Below are 24,643 nucleotides of genomic sequence, written 5' to 3' on the forward strand. Positions count from 1 at the left end.
GGTGGTTTGCCGGTCAGTCGAGACTTTTCAAATGGTGGCTGGACCTAGAGGGTCGCCGTGACGACGGAGAGCAGCAGTTTGGAGCGATGGGAAATCAGAGATGTGATTGAGCGACGAACATAATCAGGCGCAGCTTCAGTTTACACCTGATGAAAAGCCCAGGGAGCATTTTTTCCGTTCGCTTCAGTTTATCGTTTTTCGCAGAGTGAAAATTAAAAAAAAAAAAAAACCAGAAAAAGGAGGCAGTATATATTTTCCTTTATATTTTAAAAAAAAAAAAAAGAAGAAAAAAAAAAAATCCCTTCCAACAAAATGGAACCAGAAGGGCAGAGTTCAAGGGTGAATCCTAGTGAGTCTAGAGCTCAATCTACACAACAGATGTCACATCACGCAGCACCTACATTGATTGGTAGGATCTCAATATTAGAGGATGCTTTACAGCAGATTATGAACCAGCAGCTTCAGGTGAATGCTGGTCAAAATGAGATTAGGGAGATGGTGCAAGCCTTGTCGGCTAGACCGTCTAGGATTGACAAGGGCAAAGCTCCAGCAGAGCCAGAGCCCAGTGTTCATTCCTTAGAGCGCGCTAGAGTCAAAGTGCCCAATATTGCTAATTATAGACCGGAGAAGTACGCTGGTCGGATGACCGAGCGCAGCTCTGATGTGATCGAGGTTTGGTTGCACAAGTGGGAAGAAGCCTTCGCCATTTGTGAGATTAAATCCGATCTAAAGAAAATCCGCGAGGCCACACACCTGTTTATTGAGGCAGCGGACAGATGGTGGATAAAGCAACAGAAGGATCAAGTTGCTCCAACCACCTGGGAAGGGTTCAAAACTGAATTCAAGAAACACTTTCTCCCACCTGATGAAGAATCCCGAGCTTGGGATGCTTATAGAAATCTTCGTCAGAGGAGCTTGTCAGTGGCAGAGTACACTGACAAATTTAGGGAATGTGTTATGAAAATAACAGACCCTCTCCCTATGTCGGTTCAGTTAAAAGACTATATTTATGGACTGAACGACAAGATAAAAATGGAAGTTCGGGCTAAATATGTGACTACATTAGATGAATCTATAGCAGTAGCCCTGAACTATGAGGATGCCAGAGGTAGGTCTGGTGGATTTGTGCAGGCAGGGACTCAGTATGAGCACCCGAGGAAAGGGGGATTTCAGAGGAAATGGGTTTCAAAGACAAGTGTCTCGCAGCCAAGTGGCCAAACCAAGCAGGTGAAGCCGGTTGAGGGACCAGCAAAAACAAGTACCACCGTTGGAGTGAAAAGGAAAATAACTCCAATGGCAGCCCGGGCTTGGTCAAAGTCCTCATTGACCCCTGAACAAAAAGAGAAAGCTAGGAAAGAAGGATTGTGCTTCGGCTGCCTTCAGCGACATCAGTGGAAGGATTGTCCACTGAACAAAGATCGTCGCACGGCTAATATGATAATATCTGAATGCGACGTAGAAATGCAGGAGAGTCCCAGTGCGGAACATATGCAGATGCAACTGGCGGGACCTTCTCAGAGGTTAGTACCTTGTTTGTTATGTGTATCTGTTGCTAAGTTAGTGACGAGTGCACCTGATAACATCCTATCTAAGCCCGCAGCAACGGGGTATACAGCCTTCAATGATACGGAGTTAATCAAAATGAAAGGGCAAGTAGCCAGTCATGATGTCATTGTGTTGTTTGACTCAGCGTCAACTCACAATGTGATTAACTCCAAGCTTGTGAAGAGGCTGAAATTAAAAACAAGTCCATCTGACTATGCGTACACAGTCAGGATGGCAGATGGAAGTTCAACTGAAGTATGGGACCAAAGGGTTACCCAGTTGGAGCTTCGGATTCAGGACTATGCTGAGAAGCTTGATTTTGAAATGACCAAGCTTGCTCATGCGGATATAGCCCTGGGAATGGCGTGGCATTCTAGTAAGAATCCAGCCATTGATTGGAAAAAGCACGTATATCAATTCAAGATGAATGATGTGCTTTATGTCTTGCGAGGTGAAAGAGATATACCTCAGGGACCGTTGGTTTCCGTGATGGAAATCAGAAAGGCTCAAGTAGAGTTTTTATACCTTTGCACAGCATCGGTAGAGTCGGTGGATGATTCTTCGACTAGCACTGATGTTACGCAAAGTGGTGAGATGGCCAAGCTGGCTAATCTTATAACAGAGGAGTTCTCTGAATGTTTTAGGGATGAACTACCTTATGGGTTACCTCCAAAGCGGAAAGTTCAGCATAAGATTGAACTGATCCCGGGGGCAGAACCTGTAAATAGACCTCCCTATAGAATGAGCTTTACTGAAGAAGCGGAGGTGCGTAGGCAACTGGAAGAATACCTCAAGTTGGGGCAGATTCAACCAAGTTTCTCACCTTTTGCTTCACCAGTGATATTAAAGAGGAAAAAGGATGATACGTTTCGCCTCTGTATAGATTACAGAGCATTGAATAATATCACTGTTAAGCACAGGTATCCGATGGCTCGGATTGATGATTTGCTAGATGCATTACATGGAGCCGTGATTTTCAGCAAGATAGATCTTAAGTGCGGCTATCATCAGATCCGGATTAGAGCTGAGGATGTGCATAAAACCGCTTTTAGAAGCAGGTTTGGTCATTATGAGTTTTTGGTAATGCCCTTCGGACTTACCAATGCTCCAGCGACCTTCGTCATGCTTATGAACGATTTACTACGTCCGTATATCGGAAAGTTCGTAGTACATTTTATTGACGATATTTTGATATTCAGTAAAAGTGTTACTGAGCATTGTGAACACTTAAGGATAGTGTTCAGTACTTTGAGGAAAGCCAGTCTTTACGTGAATAAAAAGAAAACTATACTGTGTATGGTTAGGCTTGAGTATTTAGGGTTCATAATTACTCCACAGGGGGTAGAAATGGATCCGAAGAAAGTGGCTGCGATACTAACTTGGCCAATCCCTCAGAGTCTGACCGCGTTGCGATCATTCTTGGGATTTGTCCAGTTTTATAGAAGGCATATCAAAGGATATTCCGAAATAGTATCGCCATTGACTGATCTGACCTCAGATAAAGTACCTTTTATTTGGGGACAGAATCAACAAGAAAGTTTTAACACCATAAAACAAGCTGTGGTCTCAGGACCGGTGTTAAAAATAGTTGATCCCCAGAAATCGTTGTTCCTAGAAACCGATGCAAGTGGCATTGCGGTAGGAGCAGTCCTCCTTCAAGAGGGAAGGCCAGTAGCCTTTGAAAGCAAGAAGCTTTCTCCCTCTCAAAGGAATTGGCCAACTCATGAATTGGAGTTGTATGCAGTTATCCATGCTTTGAAAACATGGAGGCATTATCTGTATGGTTCAGAGTTTTATGTGGATGTAGATCATGATACTCTGAAACATTTTTGTAAACAACCTGACTTGAGGGGCCGCCAAGCTAGGTGGGCAGAGCTCATGCAGGAGTTTAATCTAACGATTCGGTACCGAAGAGGAAAAGACAATAAGGTAGCTGATGCGTTGTCTCGCATTATGCACAACCTGAGTTTCACGGTATTAGAGAGTGCTCTAATGACCGAGATCAGAGAAACTCAAAAGGTGGACGAGTTTGTCCAGAGCTTATGGCCTAAGGCTCATGTGTTAAAACCCGGGGAAAATGAAAAGGATGACCTGGCATCCAGAAAAGGCCAAACTTATGCAAGATATACCATAAGGGATGGTATGCTAGTTAGAAATGGCAAGGTTGTAGTACCTGGTCAGAATGATCTCAGGCAGAGAGTCATTCGACAATGCCATGATAGCCCGTGTGCGGGACATCCAGGTGTCGAGAAGACATATGATCTCGTGAAGCGAGACTTCTTTTGGCCAAAGATGAAAAAGCATATTCATGAATATGTGACACGGTGTTTCTCGTGTCAGGTAAGTAAGGCCGAGCGGGTGAAGCCACCCGGACTTTTACAGCCCTTGGAAATACCACTAAGCAAGTGGGAGAGCATTTCCATGGATTTTATTGTAGGACTACCTGCAACACAAGGAGGGTATAATTCTATCCTTGTGGTGGTTGATCGTCTAACCAAGATGGCTCACTTCATTCCGACTAGAGAGTCCATTAGTGCCCCGCAAGTAGCGGATTTATTTATTAGACATATATTTCGTCTGCATGGATTGCCTAGATCCATAGTGTCAGACAGAGATGTCAGGTTTACCGGTCACTTTTGGACAGCGGTATTTGAGACACTAAGGACTGAGTTGGGAATGAGTAGTGGGGATCATCCTGAGACGGATGGTCAGACGGAGAGAGTCAACCAGACTTTAGAGGATATGCTGAGAGCATATGTGTCGTTGAGGCAACATACATGGGACAAGTGGTTGCCATTGTTGGAGTTTGCCTACAATGATCGAAAACATTCATCTACTGGGTTCAGTCCGTTTGAACTGAACTATGGTTATAGACCAGCCAATCCGACTATAGTTGGAGTACCTCAGAAAGTGCCTAGTGCCGCGAACTTTGTAGTTCAGATGCGGGAGATGCTAGCACTTGCGAGAGCTAATATCCGCCAGGCTATGGATAGAGCCAAGGTGTATGCGGATGAAAATCGGTCTATAAGAGTATTTGAAGAAGGAGAAAAAGTTTTTCTCAGAATTCCTTCGCACTCGAAGTCGTTGACTTCAGGAGAGTGTGCTAAGTTATCACCTCGATACTGTGGGCCGTGGTTAATTCTAAAGAGAATAGGCAGTGTAGCCTATAAATTAGAATTGCCACAGGGGTGTAAGGTGCACCCGGTTTTTCATGTTTCACGCTTAAAGAAATTTTTGCATACAGGTGACTCACTAATCGAAGGTGTGGTTTTGTTTCAGGAGATAGAGGATATTGCAAGGCGCAAACCAACAAGAATCCTGGATCGAGGAACAATGCAAATACGAAATCGAAAGATACCCACGGTGTTGGTTGCATGGCATGGTCAGCCTCTATCGGAAGCTACTTGGGAATCCGTGTACCAGTTGCGGAGAGCATTCCCAGATTTCATCATCGAGGACGCTGATGCTTGAAGAGGGAAGGAATGTTATGCTCTAGCCGAGATAGCATGACCTCGGATAGATCGGTGGGCATTTTCTCTTAGATGGCCAACTTTTGTAATAATTAATGTGCGTAATTAAATGGTCAAGAGAAGTAACTGCCAAGGTCCAAGGTGAGGGCGTAATGGCATTGACTAGATAGTTCTAATAGGGCTAGGGCCTAGGTGCATCTAATGTGTAAATTGCCAAGGGGCAATTGTTTTAAAAGGGAACTCCAAGAGAGGGGTGAAAAAAAGGATGCATCTAAGTAAGGGCCTAAAATGTGACATGTGGCCAAGAACTATCTAGGGAGATTGGGGTCTCAAGGATAAGGATGAGAAAAGAATAACGAATATAGATACGTAACGAGACGAATCCTTCTTTGAGAGTTTGGCTGGGTGGATAAACTAGTTGCCAACGCCCGTGATTACTTGGGTTTTAGGAACGGACAAGAGCAAAGGTGTTACAGTGGGTCTCTCGATGTGCTGCCCACAGGGCAGCCACTTCTCCACTCTTTTCTTTTCTCTGGGCAGATGTTGCCCTAGGTCTCCCTCCCCCTTGCTCTCCTCATTTGGGGGCTTATAGATGGGAAGGTGACCTTTCCAACACAGTTTCGGAGCCTTATCCTAGCTCTTCAATGGGGATTTAGATGCATGTCCTCTTTAATGATGGGACCAACCGTTGTATGGAGGGCTCAACCCGACTCCACTAATAGCATGATCACATCGATCAGACAATTCTATGTCTCATCACACGTAGTTTGCATTTAGATTGGGCAGGCCGAGGCATATTCAGAGAGGATCACATCTATACTTTATGTCTTCGGCAAGAGATGGTGGTGCCCTGTATACTATGAGATCCTAGGTCACTATCACTGTCTCTTCAGAGATGGTTTTGGAGATCAGAGAGAGTACACAGATGTACAGCCAAAATAGATATCATCTATAGAATAGAAATTCATACAAAAGAAGTTCCAAAAGTGTAACCAGCTCTTGCAGCAAACATACGTTGAGGTCTGGCACCAACACAATCTTTGTTTGCTGAACCTTCTGCTGTAGAGCCCCTCCTGGATCACAAATGCCCCTTATAGGCTTTAGTAGCCGGCACTAGGGTGAGCTATGCATGCTTCTCCCTCCTATAGAGCCCTATACTGGATGAGTGCTGCACCTGCAATGAACTTAAGATTTCCCTACAATGGGTCCTTTTATACGGCTAGAAATCCCTCTTTTTGACTAACAAGACCTACTGACGGGCCAACTCAATTGACTCAGATCAGGCTAACTCGGCCTGCCAAAGACTGGGCTGACCTAGTCTGTGAAGTTTGACTGCTGTTCTATCCAACTTTGCCACACGGCATCCTGCCTGTGGTCCAACTCTGTCTGCAGCACTGCCAAACCTGCTCTGCCCATCTGCCGACATGCAACGGGCCTGGATTGCTCTGCCAACCTGTTAGGTCCATCTGAGGACCTGTATGGGCACTGCCCTGTAGGTATCCTTTTGTTGGTCCTGTTCCAGCCTTTCTTCCTTCAACTGGGCATCTTTCAGCCCCACATCCTGCATGTGGCACAGCCTACACCCGACATCCTTTGGTGTCTGGGTCTCACACTTGGGAATTGCATGATAGTACTGCTCTTTCACTTCTCAAGCATAGATGCTTATATTTTTATCCCCATTTGCTCTCTAGATGTGAATTTACTGTGGCCTTTTCTAGCACCATACAAGGATAGCAATGACGGTTGCTGGACATCTATAAATCAAGCCCTCAGTGCATACTCTTTAGGTTCATCATGTACACTGATTCTATAAAATTAATTTGATATAATACAATATTTCCAGTATTATTTCATTTTGTCTCTCTAATGTATGATATTTGATCAATTCCACAATTCTTTCATTTCTTTATTGGATAACATAATGTATTGGATCGTTTGTCAAGGTGAGATATTGGAGTATAGACAACGTGTAACAGAACCAGAGCATGTCTGGTGTGTTGACATTGGTTCCACCCACGACCAACAAGTGACGCAGCAAAGTCCATATTATCTCTTTACCCTTTGTCATAGTTCTTTGCACAAAGGATGTGTACGCCTTTTGCATGTTTTTACGAAGTCTTTCCCTTGCCCAGTGGTCCACTATTTCACCAGTAATATTCATTAATGAAGCAGTAAAAACGCCTATAAGGTACATGATTCTTAAATTATGCTATCACTTCGTAATGTGGTCTAACTGGTCGTTTCTGCTTTACTAAACCCTGTAATGTCCACCTCCTTTGTGTAAGCTCGAGGGTAAGTGCTGCTTAAATGTATGTTATGTTTAATCGAAACATGCTTGTGGCTTTATCTGTGTAGCTACGAATTTGGCACATGCATTTTCCCAAGGTGTACAAAGTCTATTGTAGTGCTCACTAACAATTCCATCACAGGAGAGAGAATAAAAATGTGTTTTATTATTTTTATAAGCATAATTTATTATTTTCAACATGTATGATGATCTAACTGGATGTGCAGTTCTATGCGGAGAATTCTCGTGGTATAGAGATTTTTACACGGAGCTGGCTTCCAGAGACAGGAACGGTTAGAGCAACTGTTTTTCTTTGCCATGGATATGGTGATACTTGCACATTCTTTTTTGAGGGTAGGAAAGCCTTTTTTTTGTCTCTACAGCAGTCTTGCATTTTGTTTTCTAAAGCTTAATTTTGACTGATCTTGGGCATTTGGTTGTGGTATTCTAGGACTTTCACGAAAGCTTGCAAAAGCAGGGTATGCTGTTTTTGGAATGGACTATGCTGGATTCGGACTTTCATCTGGGCTACATGGTTTTGTTCCAGATTTTGACAAGGTTGTGGATGATGTCATTGAAAATTACTCGAAAATCAAAGGTTTGCTTCCCTCTTTTCAAACCTTGATACCACCTATGCATACATACGCACTCACATCCCTTTAAATGATTAAAGGGACAAGGTGTTTCTCATATAATAGACATTTGTGTTGTTGATGCCTGGAGTGTTTCTCATATAATAGACATTTGTGTTGTTGATGCTTGGAGTGTGCAACTTCGACCAGTACAATATTTTACAATTCTGTCTAGTAGGTGTACAGATACAGAAAATAGGCTTCTTTCCATTTGTTTACCTGTCTGTGGGAGTGGAGCTATATTTCTGCTATGGATCCATGAGAATATTGAGTTTAGAGTGCTTCCATTTTTTGAGCTTTTCCATGGAAACGGTTTTGTTCAGTCCAGCAAAGAAGAAGAGATTATGATGATAAAATGGTCAAGTCATGTCAAGCGCGAACAACAGATGTAGTTAATTGTGTAGTCATATGATTGAAACTAAACCAAAAATAGATTAGTCACATATGAGCTTTGAATTTTTCGAGATGATCAAATTTGCAAGATGTGTATGCGAGTCAATTAGCTTTAGCTCAACGAGTTTATACAAAACATATTGGTGGGGCCGTTTGACAATAAGGCAATTGAAAGGCTTATGATAGTTTTGTTGGAGGTCAACATCTCCTGATGTCACCTTAGCGAGAGAGGGCCTTGCTTGTGGGGGTGCCCGCCCTGTGAGTGAGGATAGCATAGAGAGTGAGGGCCTGTGTGGTGGGTGTGCCTGCCCCCCGTGAGAGTAGTTTAGAGTGGCTGTCCAGTGCCTCTTGCACGTTGCCTCGGAGGCCATGGAGGTTCCCAGGAGGGGTGTGGCCAGATCTGCCCTGAGGGGCTGCATGGATGTGCCCTTATAGGCCCCCCACGTGAGGGCTGGAGAGCAGAGGGTGGGCCGACCTGCTGGTCAGCCACCTTGGCTAGAGACAGCCCCTATTTTGGGGGGGGGTGTGAGACCTAGGGCAGAAGATGCTCAGAGAAGAGAGAGAGAGGGGGTTGCCACATGGGCGGCACCTCACAAGAGAAGAAGGCTGCAACAGATAGCACCAATTACAGATCGCGGGGCATCCAAGGGATGGAGCGGGTCTGCAAGAGGGCAGATCTGGAGCAGCAGGTACAAAGAGAATCCCAGACCAGAAGTGCCTGGGATGAGAAGGGCTATAAGCAGGTTAAAGTGCCTGCAAGAGGGCCTGGCAGCAGTACAAATTTTGCAGGGAAGGGACGGGCTGCAGTGGGTAGCACCCTGCCCTTATATAGGGCCAGGAAACTGGTCGGCCACATTGGCCAGGCCACACCCCATGCATAGAAGGGGGCCGGCAAGCAAGGGGGGCTGGGCCCCACTTAAAGGTAGGGAGCACACAGCCCTAGAGAAGTGCCCACAGCCCAATAAATAGGGGCTTGTGGTGAAACCGGCCTTCAATAAATCAAAGGGCAGTAAAACTAACAAGTAACCAGTCAACACTGTTACATTAACAATTCAGCAAAATTACCAGCAAATTGGGAGCTAGAGTGCCCCTGCACCAAGACAAAGACACAGATTGGCCCCAAACCTTGGTGTCCCTTTCAGTATCTCTTTAATTAAGTGAGAACGACAGAATTCCAGGCTACATAAAGGATACATTCCTTCTTACAAGTGGGGCATTCCACATCCCATTGGGCATCCACATACCCTACATAGCCTTTACTTTTCACTGCTCTCACTACTCCTGGCAGTAGGTCTCCATCCCTAGTCCAAGAAGATTGCACACAGCCCGGAATTGTTACTAGCAGCCCACTCAGCCACTCAGTTCCCTACAGCTGTCACTAGTGCCGAATTAGCCAACTATCTGCTCAAAGCAGAAAAAGGGAAGCATACACGAGCTTTCTCCTTTGACCAGGACTGCCATGACCACTAGTCTCTCACCCTATGGGTGGGTTGCACATATCCTGATACATCAACTTGATTCCCATAAGAGAACTGGCATCACAACACAGTAAACACTATGGCAGTCACACATGTACCATCCCTCTCAGGGTTCGAGGGATACTTCCCATTCCAAGCATGGATTCCCGACCCCTGCCTACTCACCAACAAATGAGGCTGTGCCAAAGATGTGACGTCCGCCTAGCAACCCCTGCCTACAAGTGACCCATCTCCTAGAGAAACCAAAAACATATTCCCACATGGAACATGTTATTAGCCAAAGCCAGCAAATAGGATACACAATGAATATGAACCCGCTTGCATTCGATGCCCTTCCCTTTCTCATTTGACATCAGTATCTCAACACATTAGTCATGCGGGGCTCTGCTCTCACACCCATGTGACTATAGGCATCCATTCTCAGTGCAAACACTAGCATTTAACATGGGAACTGTTACTTACAGCCCAAACAAGGCTACACGCTCCCCAGACAGTCACAAGTGTCCACTGATCCATTGGGATACCCAAACAATGGGTGAAAGGATAACTGAGCTGCCCCGGGGAAGCACAAACAATCTCTGCATGCATTCATTGTGATCACCCTGCCAAGCAAGTCTCCTCACAGACCAGCCCAATGCTCCTTGGGCATTCACTAGAAGACTTACGTGCCCTCTTCACTAGCCCAAAGCTCAACCAAGCTCACTGACCAGCTAATGCAAACCACCCACAAGCTCATTGGATGCCCTGCTCAGCTGGAAGCCTTTTAACTCAGCGTCTATGACAGCAGCCCATTCCAAGTGCAAGAAAAAGTGTGTTGAACAGCCCGTAGAAGGCCACGATATCCTGCGGCCTTTGTGGTCGTGAAGCAGCCCGCATTTCAGCAAGAAATCCTTTCGTTCAGCCCGAGCAAGGAAGGCTGTCCCCTTCCGTACAGCCATACCAGCAGCCACACTCACAACGTACAGACTGTCCGTGCAGTCCGTATGGCCGTATGGTAGCCCACGCCTTGCATTGACCCCCTCCCCCCCCCCCCCCCCGAATTCCGTACGCCAGCCCTTGCCGTCGTGGAAGTTATTGCACCGCCTTTTCTCTTTGTGTAGCGCTAACTCCCGTGAGGTCTCTCCCTTTTACGTGATTTTGCCCCGCGCTCCTTTTCCCTGTCCAATTTCTTGCCCAAGGCCTTCGTTTCCTTCCTTTCCACAAGGGGGCTGCATGGGCTTGCCACGTGGCAGCCCATGCCTTTGGGTTGCCCCCAACGGCCTTCAATTGCCCCTAGGCCCCCTCTAGTGGGCTTTTTTTAAAAAGACCACCAATGACCAACTTGAAAATCCTAAGGTTCTTTGGACCCCTCTTGGCCCTAGACCTTTCAAGGCACAAATGCTGGGGGTTCTAGCACATCGAGTAATCCTTGACCTCGCCCCTTGTTTTCCCAGGGTCTTGCCTACATGAAGGCCAACATCTATGTGCCAAAAATCATGCCCTTGTGACATACCCCTCTCTTGAAACATTGCAAGCATCCTCGATTGCATTCTGAAATACATGTGAATATACCATCATTAAATCATGTATCACAAACTGGCATAGCATATATGATTGTTCAGAGCCTAGGGTAGCAATCCATATACACTTTAAAAACCTCATAGTGACTAGTACACTGATCATAGAAGTCCCAAGGCAGATATACTGTCAGCAAGCAGTACCTCCGGTGAAAGATACAATGTCACCAAGCGACCTCTAGATATCTGAGTCTATCTGCAACAAAGAGACAAAGGTACTACTACTCTCTTGAGCATCATGCAATGCTCCAGACCTATGCTTTGCTGAGCCTAAAGGAGCCACAAACGAAGTTGGCTCAAGCTAAAAAGCTTCCAAGTAAAGCTGAAACAACTGAGGTGCATCTGCCAGATCACCCTCGTCCAAGCACTTTGCATACAAGCCAAAGAAACTTTACCTTTGACTTTCCTTCCCTTATGTGACATACTCGCTGAATTCTCCTTGCTGCAACTCAATTACAGCAAGCAATACTTGCTCCAAATACAACCACAGGCTCACCTCCTTAAAGAAGATGGTGATGTCTCCTCACCAAAGCAACCACAGACTCACCCCCTTGAGGAAGTTGGTTATGTCCCGGCGACGGAACCGTGAAACTGGACTTCATTAAATCAAAGGGCAGCAAAACTAACAAGTAACCAGTCAACACTGTTACATTAACAATTCAGCAAAGGTATTACCAGCAAATTGGGAGCTAGAGTGCCCCTGCACTGGGACAAAGACACAGATTGGCCCCAAACCTTGGCGCCCCTTTTGGTATTTCTTTAATTAAGTGAGAGCGACAGAATTCCAGGCTACATAAAGGATATATTCCTTCTTACGATTGGGGCATTCCCCATCCCATTGGGCATCCACATACCCTGCATAGCCTTTATTGTTCACTGCTCTCACCACTTTTGGCAGTAGGTTTCCATCCCTAGTCCAAGAAGCTTGCACACAGCTCGGAACTGTTACTAGCAGCCCACTCAGCCACTAAGTTCCCCACAGCTGTCACTAGTGCCGAATTAGCCAACTATTTGCTCAAAGCAGAAAAAGGGATTTATACACAAACTTTCTCCTCTGACCAGTGACTGCCATGACCACTAGTCTCTCATCCTATGGTTCGCACATATCCTGATACATCAACTTGATTCCCATAAGAGAACTGGCATCACAACACAGCAAACACTATGGCAGCCACACCTGTACCATCCCTCTCAAGGTTCCAGGGATACTTCCCATTCCAAGCATGGATTCCCAACCCTTGCCTACTCAGCAAACGAGGCTGTACCAAAGATGTGCCGTTTGCCTAGCAACCCCTGCCTGCAAGTGACCCATCTCCTAGAGAAACCAAGAACATATTCCCACACAGAACATGTTACTAGCCAAAGCCAGCAAATAGGATACACAATGAATTTGAACCCGCTTGTATCCAGTGCCCTTCCCTTTCTGAGTTGGCATCAGTATCTCAACACATTAGCCCTGCGGGGCTTTGCTCTCACACCCATGTGACCATAGGCATCCATTCTCAGTGCAAACACCAGCATTTAACATGGGAACTGTTACTTATAGCCCAAACTAGGCCGCACGCTCCCTAGACAGTCAGAAGTGTCCACTGATCCATTGGGATACACAAACAATGGGTGAAAGCATAACTGAGCTGCCCCCGGTGCTCAGAAGCACAAACAATCTCTGCAAGCATTCATTTTGATCACCCTGCCAAGCAAGTCCCCTCACAAACCAGCCCAATGCTCCTTGGGCATTCACTAGAAGACTTACGTGCCCTCTTCAGTAGCCCGAAGCTCAACCAAGCTCACTGACCAGCTAATGCAAACCACCCACGAGCTCATTGGATGCCCTGATTAGTTGGAAGCCTTCTAACTCAGCGTCTATGACAGCAGCCCATTCCAAGTGCAAGAAAAAGTGCGTTGAACATCCCGTACAAGGCCATGATATGCTGCAGCTTATGGTCGTCAAGCAGCCCGTATTTCAGCAAGTAATCATTTCATTCAGCCCGAGCAAGGAAGGCTGGCCCCTTCCGTACAATCGTACCGGCAGCCACGCTCATGACGTACGGACTGTCTGTGCAGTCTGTACGGTCGTGTGGTAGCCTACGCCTTCCCCCCCCGAATTCCGTACACCAGCCCTTCTGCCCGTTGTGGAAGTTATTGCGCCACCTTTTCTCTCTGTCTAGGCGCCAACTCCCATGATGTCTCTCCCTTTTACGTGATTCTTCCCCGCGCTCCTTCACCCCTGCGCTCCTTTTCCCCATCCAATTTTTTGCCCAAGGCCTTGGTTTCCTGGGGCTGCATGGGCTTGCCACGTGGCAGCCCATGCCTTTGGGTTGCCCCCAAGGGCCTTCAATTACACCTAGGCCCCCTCTAGTGGGGCCTTTTTAAAAGGACCACCAATGACCAACTTAAAAATCCTAAGGTTCTTGGGGCCGCTCTTGGTCCTAGACCTTTCATTTGCTTCCAAGGCACAAATGCTAGGGGTTCTAGCACATCGAGTAACCCTTGGACCTTGCCGCTTGTTTTCCAGGGTCTTGCCCACATGCAGGCCAACATGCATGTGCCAGAAATCATGCCTTTCGTGACATGTGGGGTCGCTTCTATGGCAGACTTGTCGGCCATATTAGTGCAGGCCAATCGGTTACCGAAAGGGGCCCTAGAGCCCTATATAAAGAGCCCTTTGGAGGGGTATAATTCATTCTGCAGTGCAGCTTCCAGCAGAGCAGAAAGGGCAGCAAGGAGCTGAGGTCAAAGGACGGAGAGTCTACATATGCTCGAGGTGGAGCACGTGGGCTTGAGTCTCGAGATATCCGGCAGATAGTAGAAGTACCTTGTGGTAAGATCAAAGGACCACGCTCTGGTGGAATTTTGAATCTCTCTCTCTTTTGTTGTGTCCATAGTTTTGGATCGAAATATATTGTTTTGGTAGCTTCTATATCTGGCTAGATTATTGTCTATTAATGAGTCTGCACATCTATGTGATGCACATTAAGTAAAGAAGTTTGTGATTCCACACCCCGTACACACTGTGTGAGCTCCTAGGCTATTCTATCAGTCTTTCGCTATGCGTACCCTCTGTTGGTCCATTTCTAACATGGTATCAAAGCCCAAGTAGGAAGCTCATAGGTGTGGGAGGTTGAAAGCAGGGACCTTGTTGAAGGATGACTCTGATTCAGAAGCTCTTGAGAATCGACTTCCACGATTGGAGGACAGTGCCCTTGCGAGAAGGAGGGTGGCTCAGGTTCAGTCAGGTGCATACATAGTTCTAGTCTATGGAAGGTACTTTGTTGTGTGGTTTTGCAGCAGAGATGTCGATTTCAGAAGACTCTTCAGGCCCTTCTCTCCCTTCCTCCTCCCCTAGATTTCTTTCTTTCACCACCCTAACTTTGGAGAGTCACTTTGGAGAGTCTGGGAAACTGGATGGGACATTTACCCTATATAGAAGGTGAAGATTCGGAGTCATTTAGTGGCTCAGAAGCTCTGGAAACTGACAATGGGAGTGGAGGCGAAGCAGAAGGATAGGGTGGACAACAAAGGGGAGATACTCATACCGGTAGATGGAGAGGAGCTCGAAGCTTGGGACGATAGAGATGCCCACGCCCTGGCATTGATTATAGGGACTACGGCAGACTCTGTGCTTCCTCACATCCAGATGGCCAACACGTTACTAGAAGCGCGGGCCATTCTGAAGGATCTGTATGAGACAGATAACACATCCCGGATCTTGTTTCTTCAGAATCAGCTCTGCAACTTGGAGATGGATGAGGGAGATTTGAGTACATGACCACTTGACGAAGGTCAAGGTGGTGAGGGATCAACTCACATCGGTTGGTTAAAAGGTGGACTCGTGCCAGTTGGCCTTCATGGTACTGACGAGGCTACCACAGATTCAAAAGCTTCGTTACGACTGTGACAACAGGAGAGGACCAAACCTCCGACTTTTGAGGAGTTGGGTCCATTACTGCTCTAGGAAGAAGCTAGGGAGAAGCTCTACAACGACGACAAAGATGACAATGCGTTGCTGGCAAAGGGAAGGGCAAGCCTAACAGTCCAAGAAGGATGACTCTAATGATGAGGAAACTTCCAGAAGAGGAAGCATAAGAAGTGCTTCTATTGTGACATGCCAGGCTATTTTGCGAAGGATTGCAGAAAGAAGAAGGTGGATCAGAAAAGAAAGGAGTCTGACTCAGATTCAGAGGGCAACACAAAAGTCAAAGATAATGTAATACTAGGAGAGCTGTTCTTGGTGACATCTCTGTATGTTACTGAGGCCAACCTACAAACCATAGTGATGATGTCGGACATTGAGATGTGGGTCAATGAGGAGTCAGAAACCTTTGTGAAGGTAAAGGATAGCATGGAGTGCTTGGAATCTTCCAGGTGCGTGGCTGTTGATACTGACACGAGGGTGGATTCCATGAAGTGCCCTAGGGTTTCATGTTCAGATGGATGCTGTAATTCAGAAGGGGACAGCAGGCTGAGACTTTGGCTGTCTTCTAGGGCAGCAAGGAGCTGAGGTCAAAGGACGGAGAGTCTACATATGCTCGAGGTGGAGCACGCGGGCTCGAGTCTAGAGATATCCAGCAGATAGTAGAAGTACCCTGTGGCAAGATCAAAGGACCACGCTCTGGTGGGAATTTAGATCTCTCTCTCTTTTGTTATGTCCATAGTTTTGGACGGAAATATATTGTTTTGGTAGCTTCTATATCTGGCTGGATTATTGTCTATTGATGAGTCTGCACATCTATGTGATGCACGTTAAGTAAAGAAGTTTGTGATTCCACACCCCACACACATTGTGTGAGCTCTTGGGCTATTCTATTAGTCTTCCGCTGTGCGTACCCTTTGTTGGTCCATTTCTAACAGCCCTATGTGCTGCAGTTGGCTTACCTACCAGCAAGGGTTGGCCCTAGCCTAGCAGCCGACTAGGGAGGGGCTGGGGGCTATTTATAGGCCCCCCCTCAGCCCTCATTTCATCACATCATTCAGGGCCTGGCAAAGGAGCAGAGCCAGCCCAGTCTAGCACTTGTGGAGCAGTTCATCCACTCCCTTGTGCTCCCTTCCATTTGGTAGTTCAGCTGTTTGTTTTTAGCTCTCGAGCAGCCCGTTGGTTCCAAGGTTTTCCCCTAGTTGTAGCAGGGTTTTCTCCAGAGATCACTTGCAGTTCTCCTGTGCCCATAGGGGGACTCCCAGACGATTGGTACAAAGAGGAGGGCACATATAGGGAAATATTGACAAAGATCAAAGCAAGCTTGCCCAACATTGAATGGGTGCATGATGATGAGCAGGATGATGACGACTCCAGGCCAGCTTCTATTTTGCACCTTAGAGGTCATGCAATCTTTACTCTGAAGTCAAAAGATATGCGGCTCAAGCTTCTTCGACAATCTTACAAGTTGAAGGGCACCAAAGTATGGATAGCATAGGATCTTACACAAGCTCAACTCAAGATTAAGGCAATTGAATTAATCAAAGTAAGGGCTGCCATAAAGGACAGCTTACCGTGAAGGCGTAGCAGTTTAAATTAAAACCAAAAGACTCTCAGTCTTAAACAGATGTATGGCTGTTTACTCTTCCAGATTATCACGTAGGTACTCTAAATAATATGGGTTGCTTTTTGCACTCCATGGGAGCTGTGCCCTCCCTAAAACAGATGTACTAGAGGGTTTCTTGCTGTCCCATAGACCTTTTGGTCTCCAGTGGACGTTAATAGACTGTCTTTCTTTCTTTCTTTCTCCTTTCTCTTCTTCTCAGTTTGGTGTGTGTGTGAGGCGTGCTATCTCTCTCTCTCCTGTTCATTTCCGTTGCACTTCTCACATGGTATTAGAGCCACGGTTGGCTTGAGACCGGAGGAGCGGAGGGAGTGTTGAGGCAACACACAGAGAGGAGGATTAGGGTGCTGTTCGGAGGTGACTTTGAGGAGGACTGTGTTTGAGGAGTGGATTGTTCGGGTGACCAGCAAAGGGATGACTTTGAAGGTTGTTTTCAGTTAAGAGAGGAGGTGTTTCCAAGGGAGGGAAAGTGACGTGTGAAGGTACATTGGGATGTCAAGCCCTTCATTCTCTTCTTCTGCCTTCTCCTTCCTTCAACCCTTAGTTCCCTTCCATCCCATCCAACTTCTCTTTCAGTTCATCGTCCTCTTCACTCCGACATGGCGACTTTGTTCGAGATGGCAGAGAACAAGACTAGAATTCCAGTGTTGCCCCGTTCCCGGTTGACCAGCTGTTGGATGGGCTTAATTACGGCGTCTGGCAGGTGATGATGGAGTCTATGTTACAGTCATACAACCTGGCAGATTTCATCTTGATAGGTGTTCCCCGACCACAAGGACAATACAAGGATAGTCAGCAGATTGAGGGATTTTGCTTTGAACACACTATTGTCGAGTCCATCCATACATGAATAGACTGAGATGGTTAGGCAGATAGCACCCAGGATACATAGGTTGCAATTTGTGGTCAATCTTAGATTTGCAAAAGAATGTAGGAAAGGGGGAAACAAGACAGGTTTACAATGATCACAGCTTTAGCAAGCTCATTATATGTTGCATGACAGCTACGTGCCTTGAAGAACTAGTTTTCATGGTCGGGGTGGGCTACTGGGTGTATAATAACAGTTCATGCTGTCAAAAATGAAGCAAGAAAGGCCTTTTCTAATTCAAGTATTCCTTTCCAATGGAAAGCCATTTGGAGGATTTTTCCCTCAAATTCGAAATGCAAAGCTTCTTGTCCCTGTCTCAGGTCATTCACATGGAGAACGACTCTAATGTCTAAGGACTTAGGCTGCCACTATTTTTGGATAAACTTCCATAGTGTATAAAAAAAAATCCCTAGTATATCCAAAGACCATAATACTTTTTGAACAGATTTATCATATTTGATGTTAGATCTAGACAGGTTGTGGGGTATAAATACATGTTCCATGTGTAACAAAATTAGTGTAGACAGTATTTACATAAATGGTCAAATGATGAATGAGTAGGTCCATTGTGTGGCATACTGGGATTGTGAGACTCATCTGTGCTCTTGCAAACTTAGCAGCACGACCAGAATTTGAGAAGCTTCCCTGCTTCCTCTTCGGCCAATCTATGGGAGGAGCAGTAGCTTTGAAAGCTCACATGAAGCAACCTACTGCTTGGAATGGTGCAGTTCTTGTAGCTCCAATGTGCAAAGTAAACTTTCTTCCCTTCTTTGCTTGTTTGTATATGCCTGCCACACTTGCATGCACAGCCTATGACACTTCAGAAAAAATGTTTGGAATGAGTTTTATCAGTTTATCTTAGCTAATATAAATCTCTGTACTCCATGGCAGATAGCGGCAGACATGTACCCACCGTGGCCACTTCTGCACATTTTAATATTTCTCTCCTATTTAATGCCAAAAGCTAAGTGGGTGCCAGAAAAAAATCTAGCAGATATGGCTTTTCGAGATTTAAAGAAGAGACAACAGGTTCGTTTGTAAATATTTGTTGGATTGCGAAGTTCTGTGTCCCCTCCCGTCCTTTGCCCTCATGCAATCTATTGCCATACCTTTGTTGCAATGATTGATGAGAACATAGCTTAGCTTTGTGTACTAAAATATTTTTATCTTTTACTTCAGCTTTGTTGCATGCATCTTCCAAACTCTCTCTCTCTCTCTCTCCCCCCCCCCCCACAATTGTTCATTTATTTTCAAAAAAAATCTTTATTTTTATTGGATGTATGCTAGTTTTATGAAGGTATGTATACGTGCATTCATTTTAATGTGTCTGTGCTGTTATCTTCCAGACTGCTTACAATGTGGCAGCCTATAAAGATCGTCCACGCTTGAAAACTGCTCTAGAGATGCTGAAAGCTACTGATGAGATCTCCAGCACATTAAATCAGGTATATCTAGTGTCACATCCAGGTAAATCATAGGTGAGGCTATGTTGACACTGGAAATATGTAAACTCTTGTCGCACGGTGCACCCACAATGTGTTATTGATAGGTTTGTGTATGGTCTGATGGTAATATAATATGCATGCACATGAAATCAGTAAAAGCTGGTCTAGACTCCTTGTACAAGCTGGATTGCTTGAAGCTGTTCCTCTTTCTGTGTTTGTCAACAAAGCATAGTTAGGGGAAACGGAGACGGGGAAACGGGGAACGGGAACGGAAACGTTTCGGGATTTCTAGGAGGGCTGAAACGGGGAAATGCCACGTCAGCAAGGGAGGGGAGTAGATGATGATGGAGGGCTGAAGCAGGCTGCAGGAGAGAAAGGAGAGGAAAGGAGTGAATGGGGCTGAAGGAGGGCTGGAAAACCTTGAGGATGGAGAGAGTATGAGGCTGAAGGAGTGGAAGGAGGCCAAAATCGAAAGCAAAAAGACAAAAAACGGGACTGGCGGCGGATTTCGTGTGATTTTGGAGACCTAGCAGCCTGTGTTGTCTGAAACAGCACGTTTCGGGGCTCTGAAACGCATTTCAGACTGGCTGAAACATTTCAGCCAGCCGTTTTAGGGTCCTGAAACGTTTCAGACTCTGAAACGCGTTTCAGGAAACGGGGCTTCTCTGAAACGCGTTTCAGCGTAACTGTGCAACAAAGGGATCCAAAAACATTGATCCTCTAGTTTGCCTTCCAAAGTTGCTGCTGGTGCTGCCATATGGTGCAACAGATGGATGCTGTATTAATCAGTAAATAGAATAAAATTTTAAGAATAGAACTAATGTTTTTCTCTCTGTGTAGCAGATTTCACTGCCCTTATTGATTTTGCATGGAGCCTCTGATATAGTTACGGACCCTTCTGTCAGCAAAGCTTTATATGAACAAGCCAAGAGCAGTGACAAGACTCTTCACTTGTATGAAAATGCATGGCACAGTATTTTGGACGGAGAGCCAGATGATGTTATTTTGCAGGTCTTGACTGACATCAGATCGTGGCTTGACTCACATACTGCCACTGCAAACTGCCAGTAGTGAGACTCTTTGTAGTTTCAGCAAGGATTAAAAGGTGATGCCATGTCAGAAAACCTAGGGTTTATGCAAACATATACAAACATCAGTGCCAATTATCAATTCATTCATGCCATGCTAACCATATTTGTAACCTTAAAGCACCATGATTTGAACAGAGTTTACACTTATTATTGATGAGAACAAGTGCCTGCCATTGTTGCTCTCTTTTATTTGTAAATAGGACATTGTGGATCGAAAATTACATTTCTTCTTTAAAAGTCTTAGCACATTTGGTGTATCTGCATTAAACTAGTTGAATCAACGGGTTACATTTTAATTTTCTGTAGTACATCTCTATGTTTGGCTATACAACACACCAAGCGTTATTTTGTAAAATAACTCTAAAAAGAAAAGTATATAAAACTGAATATTGTTTCCTGGTACTCAATCATCCTATTAACATTACAGCCCAAAAAGTCTTTGACTCATTGAATATTCAATCCTTCTCATTCTGGTGGTGTTGTTTTGGTCTGTGAGCCCTTTGTAGCAGTTCTGAGGCCTTTTCGCTAGCATTTTGTGGATATTTCAGTTACAGCATACTACTGAAGTGTTTTATGCTATTGAATTGGCCTCTGGGTTTCTTCTCCATTTTCTTTGTGATCGAAGAGCGGAGTTGCTCCTGAAATTTTTCTGTTTGAATGTTGTTGTTCAAGAGCCAGCATTTCTTCTTCTTTTTGTCATTGAATTTTCTTTGGTAGCATATTGGTAACTGGAGCAAGATTTTTTTTGGGAATTTCAAGTTCAACAGCCACGCCTTTTGTGAAGCTGTAAGTTTAGTTGATACACTAAATTTGTTTATTAAACTTTTGTCAGCCATTGGATTGGAGTAGGCTTACCTGTCACAGAGAACACTTCAAACCTGTAAAGCTTGAGTAGTGTATAAGGTTGCAGCACTTCAGAACTGACGGCGAAAACAGTCACTAATAACAAACGAGGTCCTCCTTGATCTTTTGTATAAAAATATGATCGATTTGTGTTCGTTTGTGGCATAGTAAATGTGACCCATTAATTAGGGCTTCTTGATTATTTCTTTCAGTCCAAAGTTACACATATTTTGTCCGAAATTGTAGTGATGCAGCTTAACTATCTCCTTTGTATTAAGTTACGAGAAAGGTTTAAGATATTGAGCTCGCTATTTTTTCGATGTATTCTCAACCAGCATGTTGCTTCTTTTATAACCCTTTTAATTACAAATGCTCATTTGTATCTTGAATGAAGAGAGTGTGGACTCCGTTTTTATTAGCCTTCTCCTTTGCCTTTGTCATGGCTGAGTCTTCCCTTCACCTCCAGAGTGCTGACGAAACTTAGTGCAAAGAGCTTGTAAAAGTGGATGTTTTAAGTGTGTGTGGGTGCATATGCGAGAGCATCTGTCTACATTCACCATTGGGCACCAATGGCATCAATGGGGATGTCATAGTTGCGAGTCCCTACCCTGCATGATGGACTGTATGGTCTTCCATCTCATGTAGGTTGAAACTATAATATTTGTTCTATTTTTAGAGGATGAGGGTGTGCATGTTCCCGAACTCATCTATGTAAAAGTTCTCTGTCCATGTTGTATGTCTGTGAACCCCAATGAAAAGTATTCTATTAAGTATGGAAAATATCCCAAGAGCAAAGCTCATGGAAGAAATACATCATGCAGAGCATGAGAAACAAAATACACAAAGTGTGCAAATAACCTATTCATCAGAAGAGCTAGAAAATTACCAAGGTTGAGGTTGAAAGGGCCTTCTCAATCTTGCGATGGACTCCTAGGAGCCACTCCACTCCTCGAGGAAAATAGTTCTCCTAGCAGAAGCTGCCTTGGAAGACCCCTTGCACGCTCACCCAAATGGCCATCACAGTGTGTACAGGATGTGCACGATTTTCGAGCAAAAACCTAGGAGCAGAAAGGTTCGAGCGATAATTTTTGACACCAACCATGCTTGTATGTTTCTCAAAGGAATATACAATTCTTTCTTAATTTCTCATTTATGGAACCATATACTTACTTATTTTTCATTATAACCCTCATTTTGGAGAACATCATCTATATAGGAACAAACAATGAACACTTTAGAAACTCCTATAAATACCTCCCTACCATACTCTCTTTTGAGGATTATGGTAATTCAATCGATTTAAAAGAGTTTCCCTAATCTTTAGCAATCCCATATTTGAAGCTCTCATATAACAATGTATATCATATTCCTTGGATGAGTAGGAAAAAGATATTGGAAACCTCATACTTGAAGTCATTATAATTGATCATAAATTAATCTCTAATACATTATCAAATATGGGAAGGCAAGAGAGGGATTTTTAAAATATTCCCAATTCTCCAAACCTAAGTACTTTTAAGGAAATGTGGTCTCTATTGAACTCCTTCTTACCATGATATGAATTAGGGAGAAGTCGTAACTCTCATATACATCTTGAAATTTTTAATTTTTCTCTTTTATAACTATAAAAAGTGTAATTTTAAGCCTACCATTGCATAGATCATGAGATTTTGAAAATTTTTCCCTTTTATAGCTCCTCAATCTGAGCTAAGGAGTAGAAGTTATGACCCCTTTTGCATGGGCTCTTCAAGGGTATTCCGTAGGCGGAAAAGGGTTGGGGCAAGCTCTTCAAACCATATTCCTCTGGCAAAATACACTTAGAGGGTCTATTAAAAAGGTATTATATATTTTTCTTAGGTCATCCTGAGGAACTGTAAAGAGGATATTTGCTCAAAATTTCATGATCCAACCAATGGTGAAAGGAAAAGAAAGGATTTTTGAAAGTCGTAAATAAGTCACCAATTAGACATTATGTATATATATATATTATATAAAGGTATATTTATATCTATATCTATATCTATTTATCAATATTTCATATTTACTTACATATTCCTTGAAATAATTTGGATTTTTTTGCTCCCCAGAAATGACTTGGGTCTATATATTTGGACCCTCCCATCTTTTGTCCGCTTGTTGCTCGGGGTTTTTGCTCGAAAAATGAAAACCCTCGTGTGTACAATATCTGTCAAAATACTAGCCAATGTGTGTTAAGGATGGATTTGGGAGCCATCCAAAGCCTTTGTGCATTTGGATCTCTAAATATGCTACGTTGAATTGCTCCTAGAATCTCCTTGAAGGTATCCACCGAGACATGTGTAAGTTTAGTAAGATTAGTATAGAACCTCATCCACAGAGCATGATTGTGTCATTGAGCTGAAATAGCCCAAGAAGAGTCATGCCTCTCATAAAATACGTGAGGCCCTGAAAGAGAAATCCAAGCAATTGAACCCCGGATCGTGAAGAAGGGGAAAGGAACAAAAGTGCCCAAAAGGCTAGCAATCCCCTTCCAGATAAATATTGCATGTCTGTAACTGCAAAGATAATGCTAAATGGACTTCTCAAGAGATAAGCAATGAGGGTAAATAGGAGTTTCTCCAAACTTGAACCAACATTGGTTCATTGCAATCTCACTGTGAATAAAAAGCCAATGATTAATTCCTAAGGGATTTCTAGATGGTCTTCCATAAGATTTCTCCAAAACTTGAAAATTCTCCCAAGGGCTTCTAGTCCGTAAGGCGTTTTCCACAGTTCCACTGCAAATACTTTATGGAGATGCCTCCATAGAGCCAAATCCTCCATGACTCCAAAGGTATGTGATCTGAGTTAGGGTCTAGACACCACATGAGGCCAAGAAAACACTACTCCACATGACACAAATCCTTGAGAGGCTCAAAAGCAACGACCATAAGGATATCCTCCTTCCTCGATCTAGACAACTTGCCTCCAGAATGAAAATAGAAAACCAAGGCATCTCATCTGAACCTCATCGCAATCCTATGACCTGAAGTGGGATACCTGATCTTGTAAAAGCCCCAAGGCAAGTAGAACAATGGCAAGGCATGTCATCTCAAAGAACCCAATCCAAGGGCATCAATCTACTCAATTCTCCTTTCACTTCTTCCAAGGTGACTTATAAATGGAGTTTACAAACATCTAAGCCCATGGAGGAAGTGAGGCATGTCCGTCTTTGGACCACTGCATAAAACGAGAAGTTCCAAGAGGTCTACCATGATCATCAACTATGCTTTCATTCCACATGACATGTTGCCTATCAATCCCTTTTAGAGAGAAAGGGGCACTCTATGAAGAGTACTCTGGAGGTGCCCCAAGCTTTCAAGATTACAACCATAACACGCGAGGAAGACACCTTGAGATGAACTGAAGTGAAAATCCACTGAGCACTATCCATCCAATCTCCACCAGTGGAAGGAGTATGTGACTGTGCGCATCAAACGAAATTTTTTTTCTAAGGTTTCTACCCTAGAAAAATCCCCA

At 44.4% G+C, this 24,643-nt stretch overlaps 1 protein-coding gene across 2 annotated transcripts in view; it reads left to right on the top strand.

The window, feature by feature from the left end:
* Window positions 1–20,550, top strand: part of LOC147895004 (caffeoylshikimate esterase-like) — a 37,003-nt gene extending 16,453 nt beyond the window's left edge. The window contains exons 4-9 of one of the 2 annotated variants that reach the window (XM_087383647.1): window positions 7,530–7,656; window positions 7,754–7,900; window positions 18,384–18,517; window positions 18,658–18,795; window positions 19,113–19,211; window positions 20,055–20,550. In XM_087383647.1, the coding sequence (XP_087239773.1) occupies window positions 7,530–7,656; window positions 7,754–7,900; window positions 18,384–18,517; window positions 18,658–18,795; window positions 19,113–19,211; window positions 20,055–20,282 (873 nt within the window). In that variant the 3' untranslated portion in view covers window positions 20,283–20,550. The remainder of the gene's footprint in view (window positions 1–7,529; window positions 7,657–7,753; window positions 7,901–18,383; window positions 18,518–18,657; window positions 18,796–19,112; window positions 19,212–20,054) is intronic. The other variant, XM_087383648.1, reaches the window with a different exon arrangement.
* Window positions 20,551–24,643: the final 4,093 nt, after the last annotated feature.

The sequence above is a fragment of the Dipteris shenzhenensis genome, chromosome 13, assembly GCF_047967505.1.
Source record: "Dipteris shenzhenensis isolate YYH24624 ecotype China chromosome 13, Dip_SZ_1.0, whole genome shotgun sequence".
Lineage (NCBI taxonomy): Eukaryota > Viridiplantae > Streptophyta > Polypodiopsida > Gleicheniales > Dipteridaceae > Dipteris > Dipteris shenzhenensis.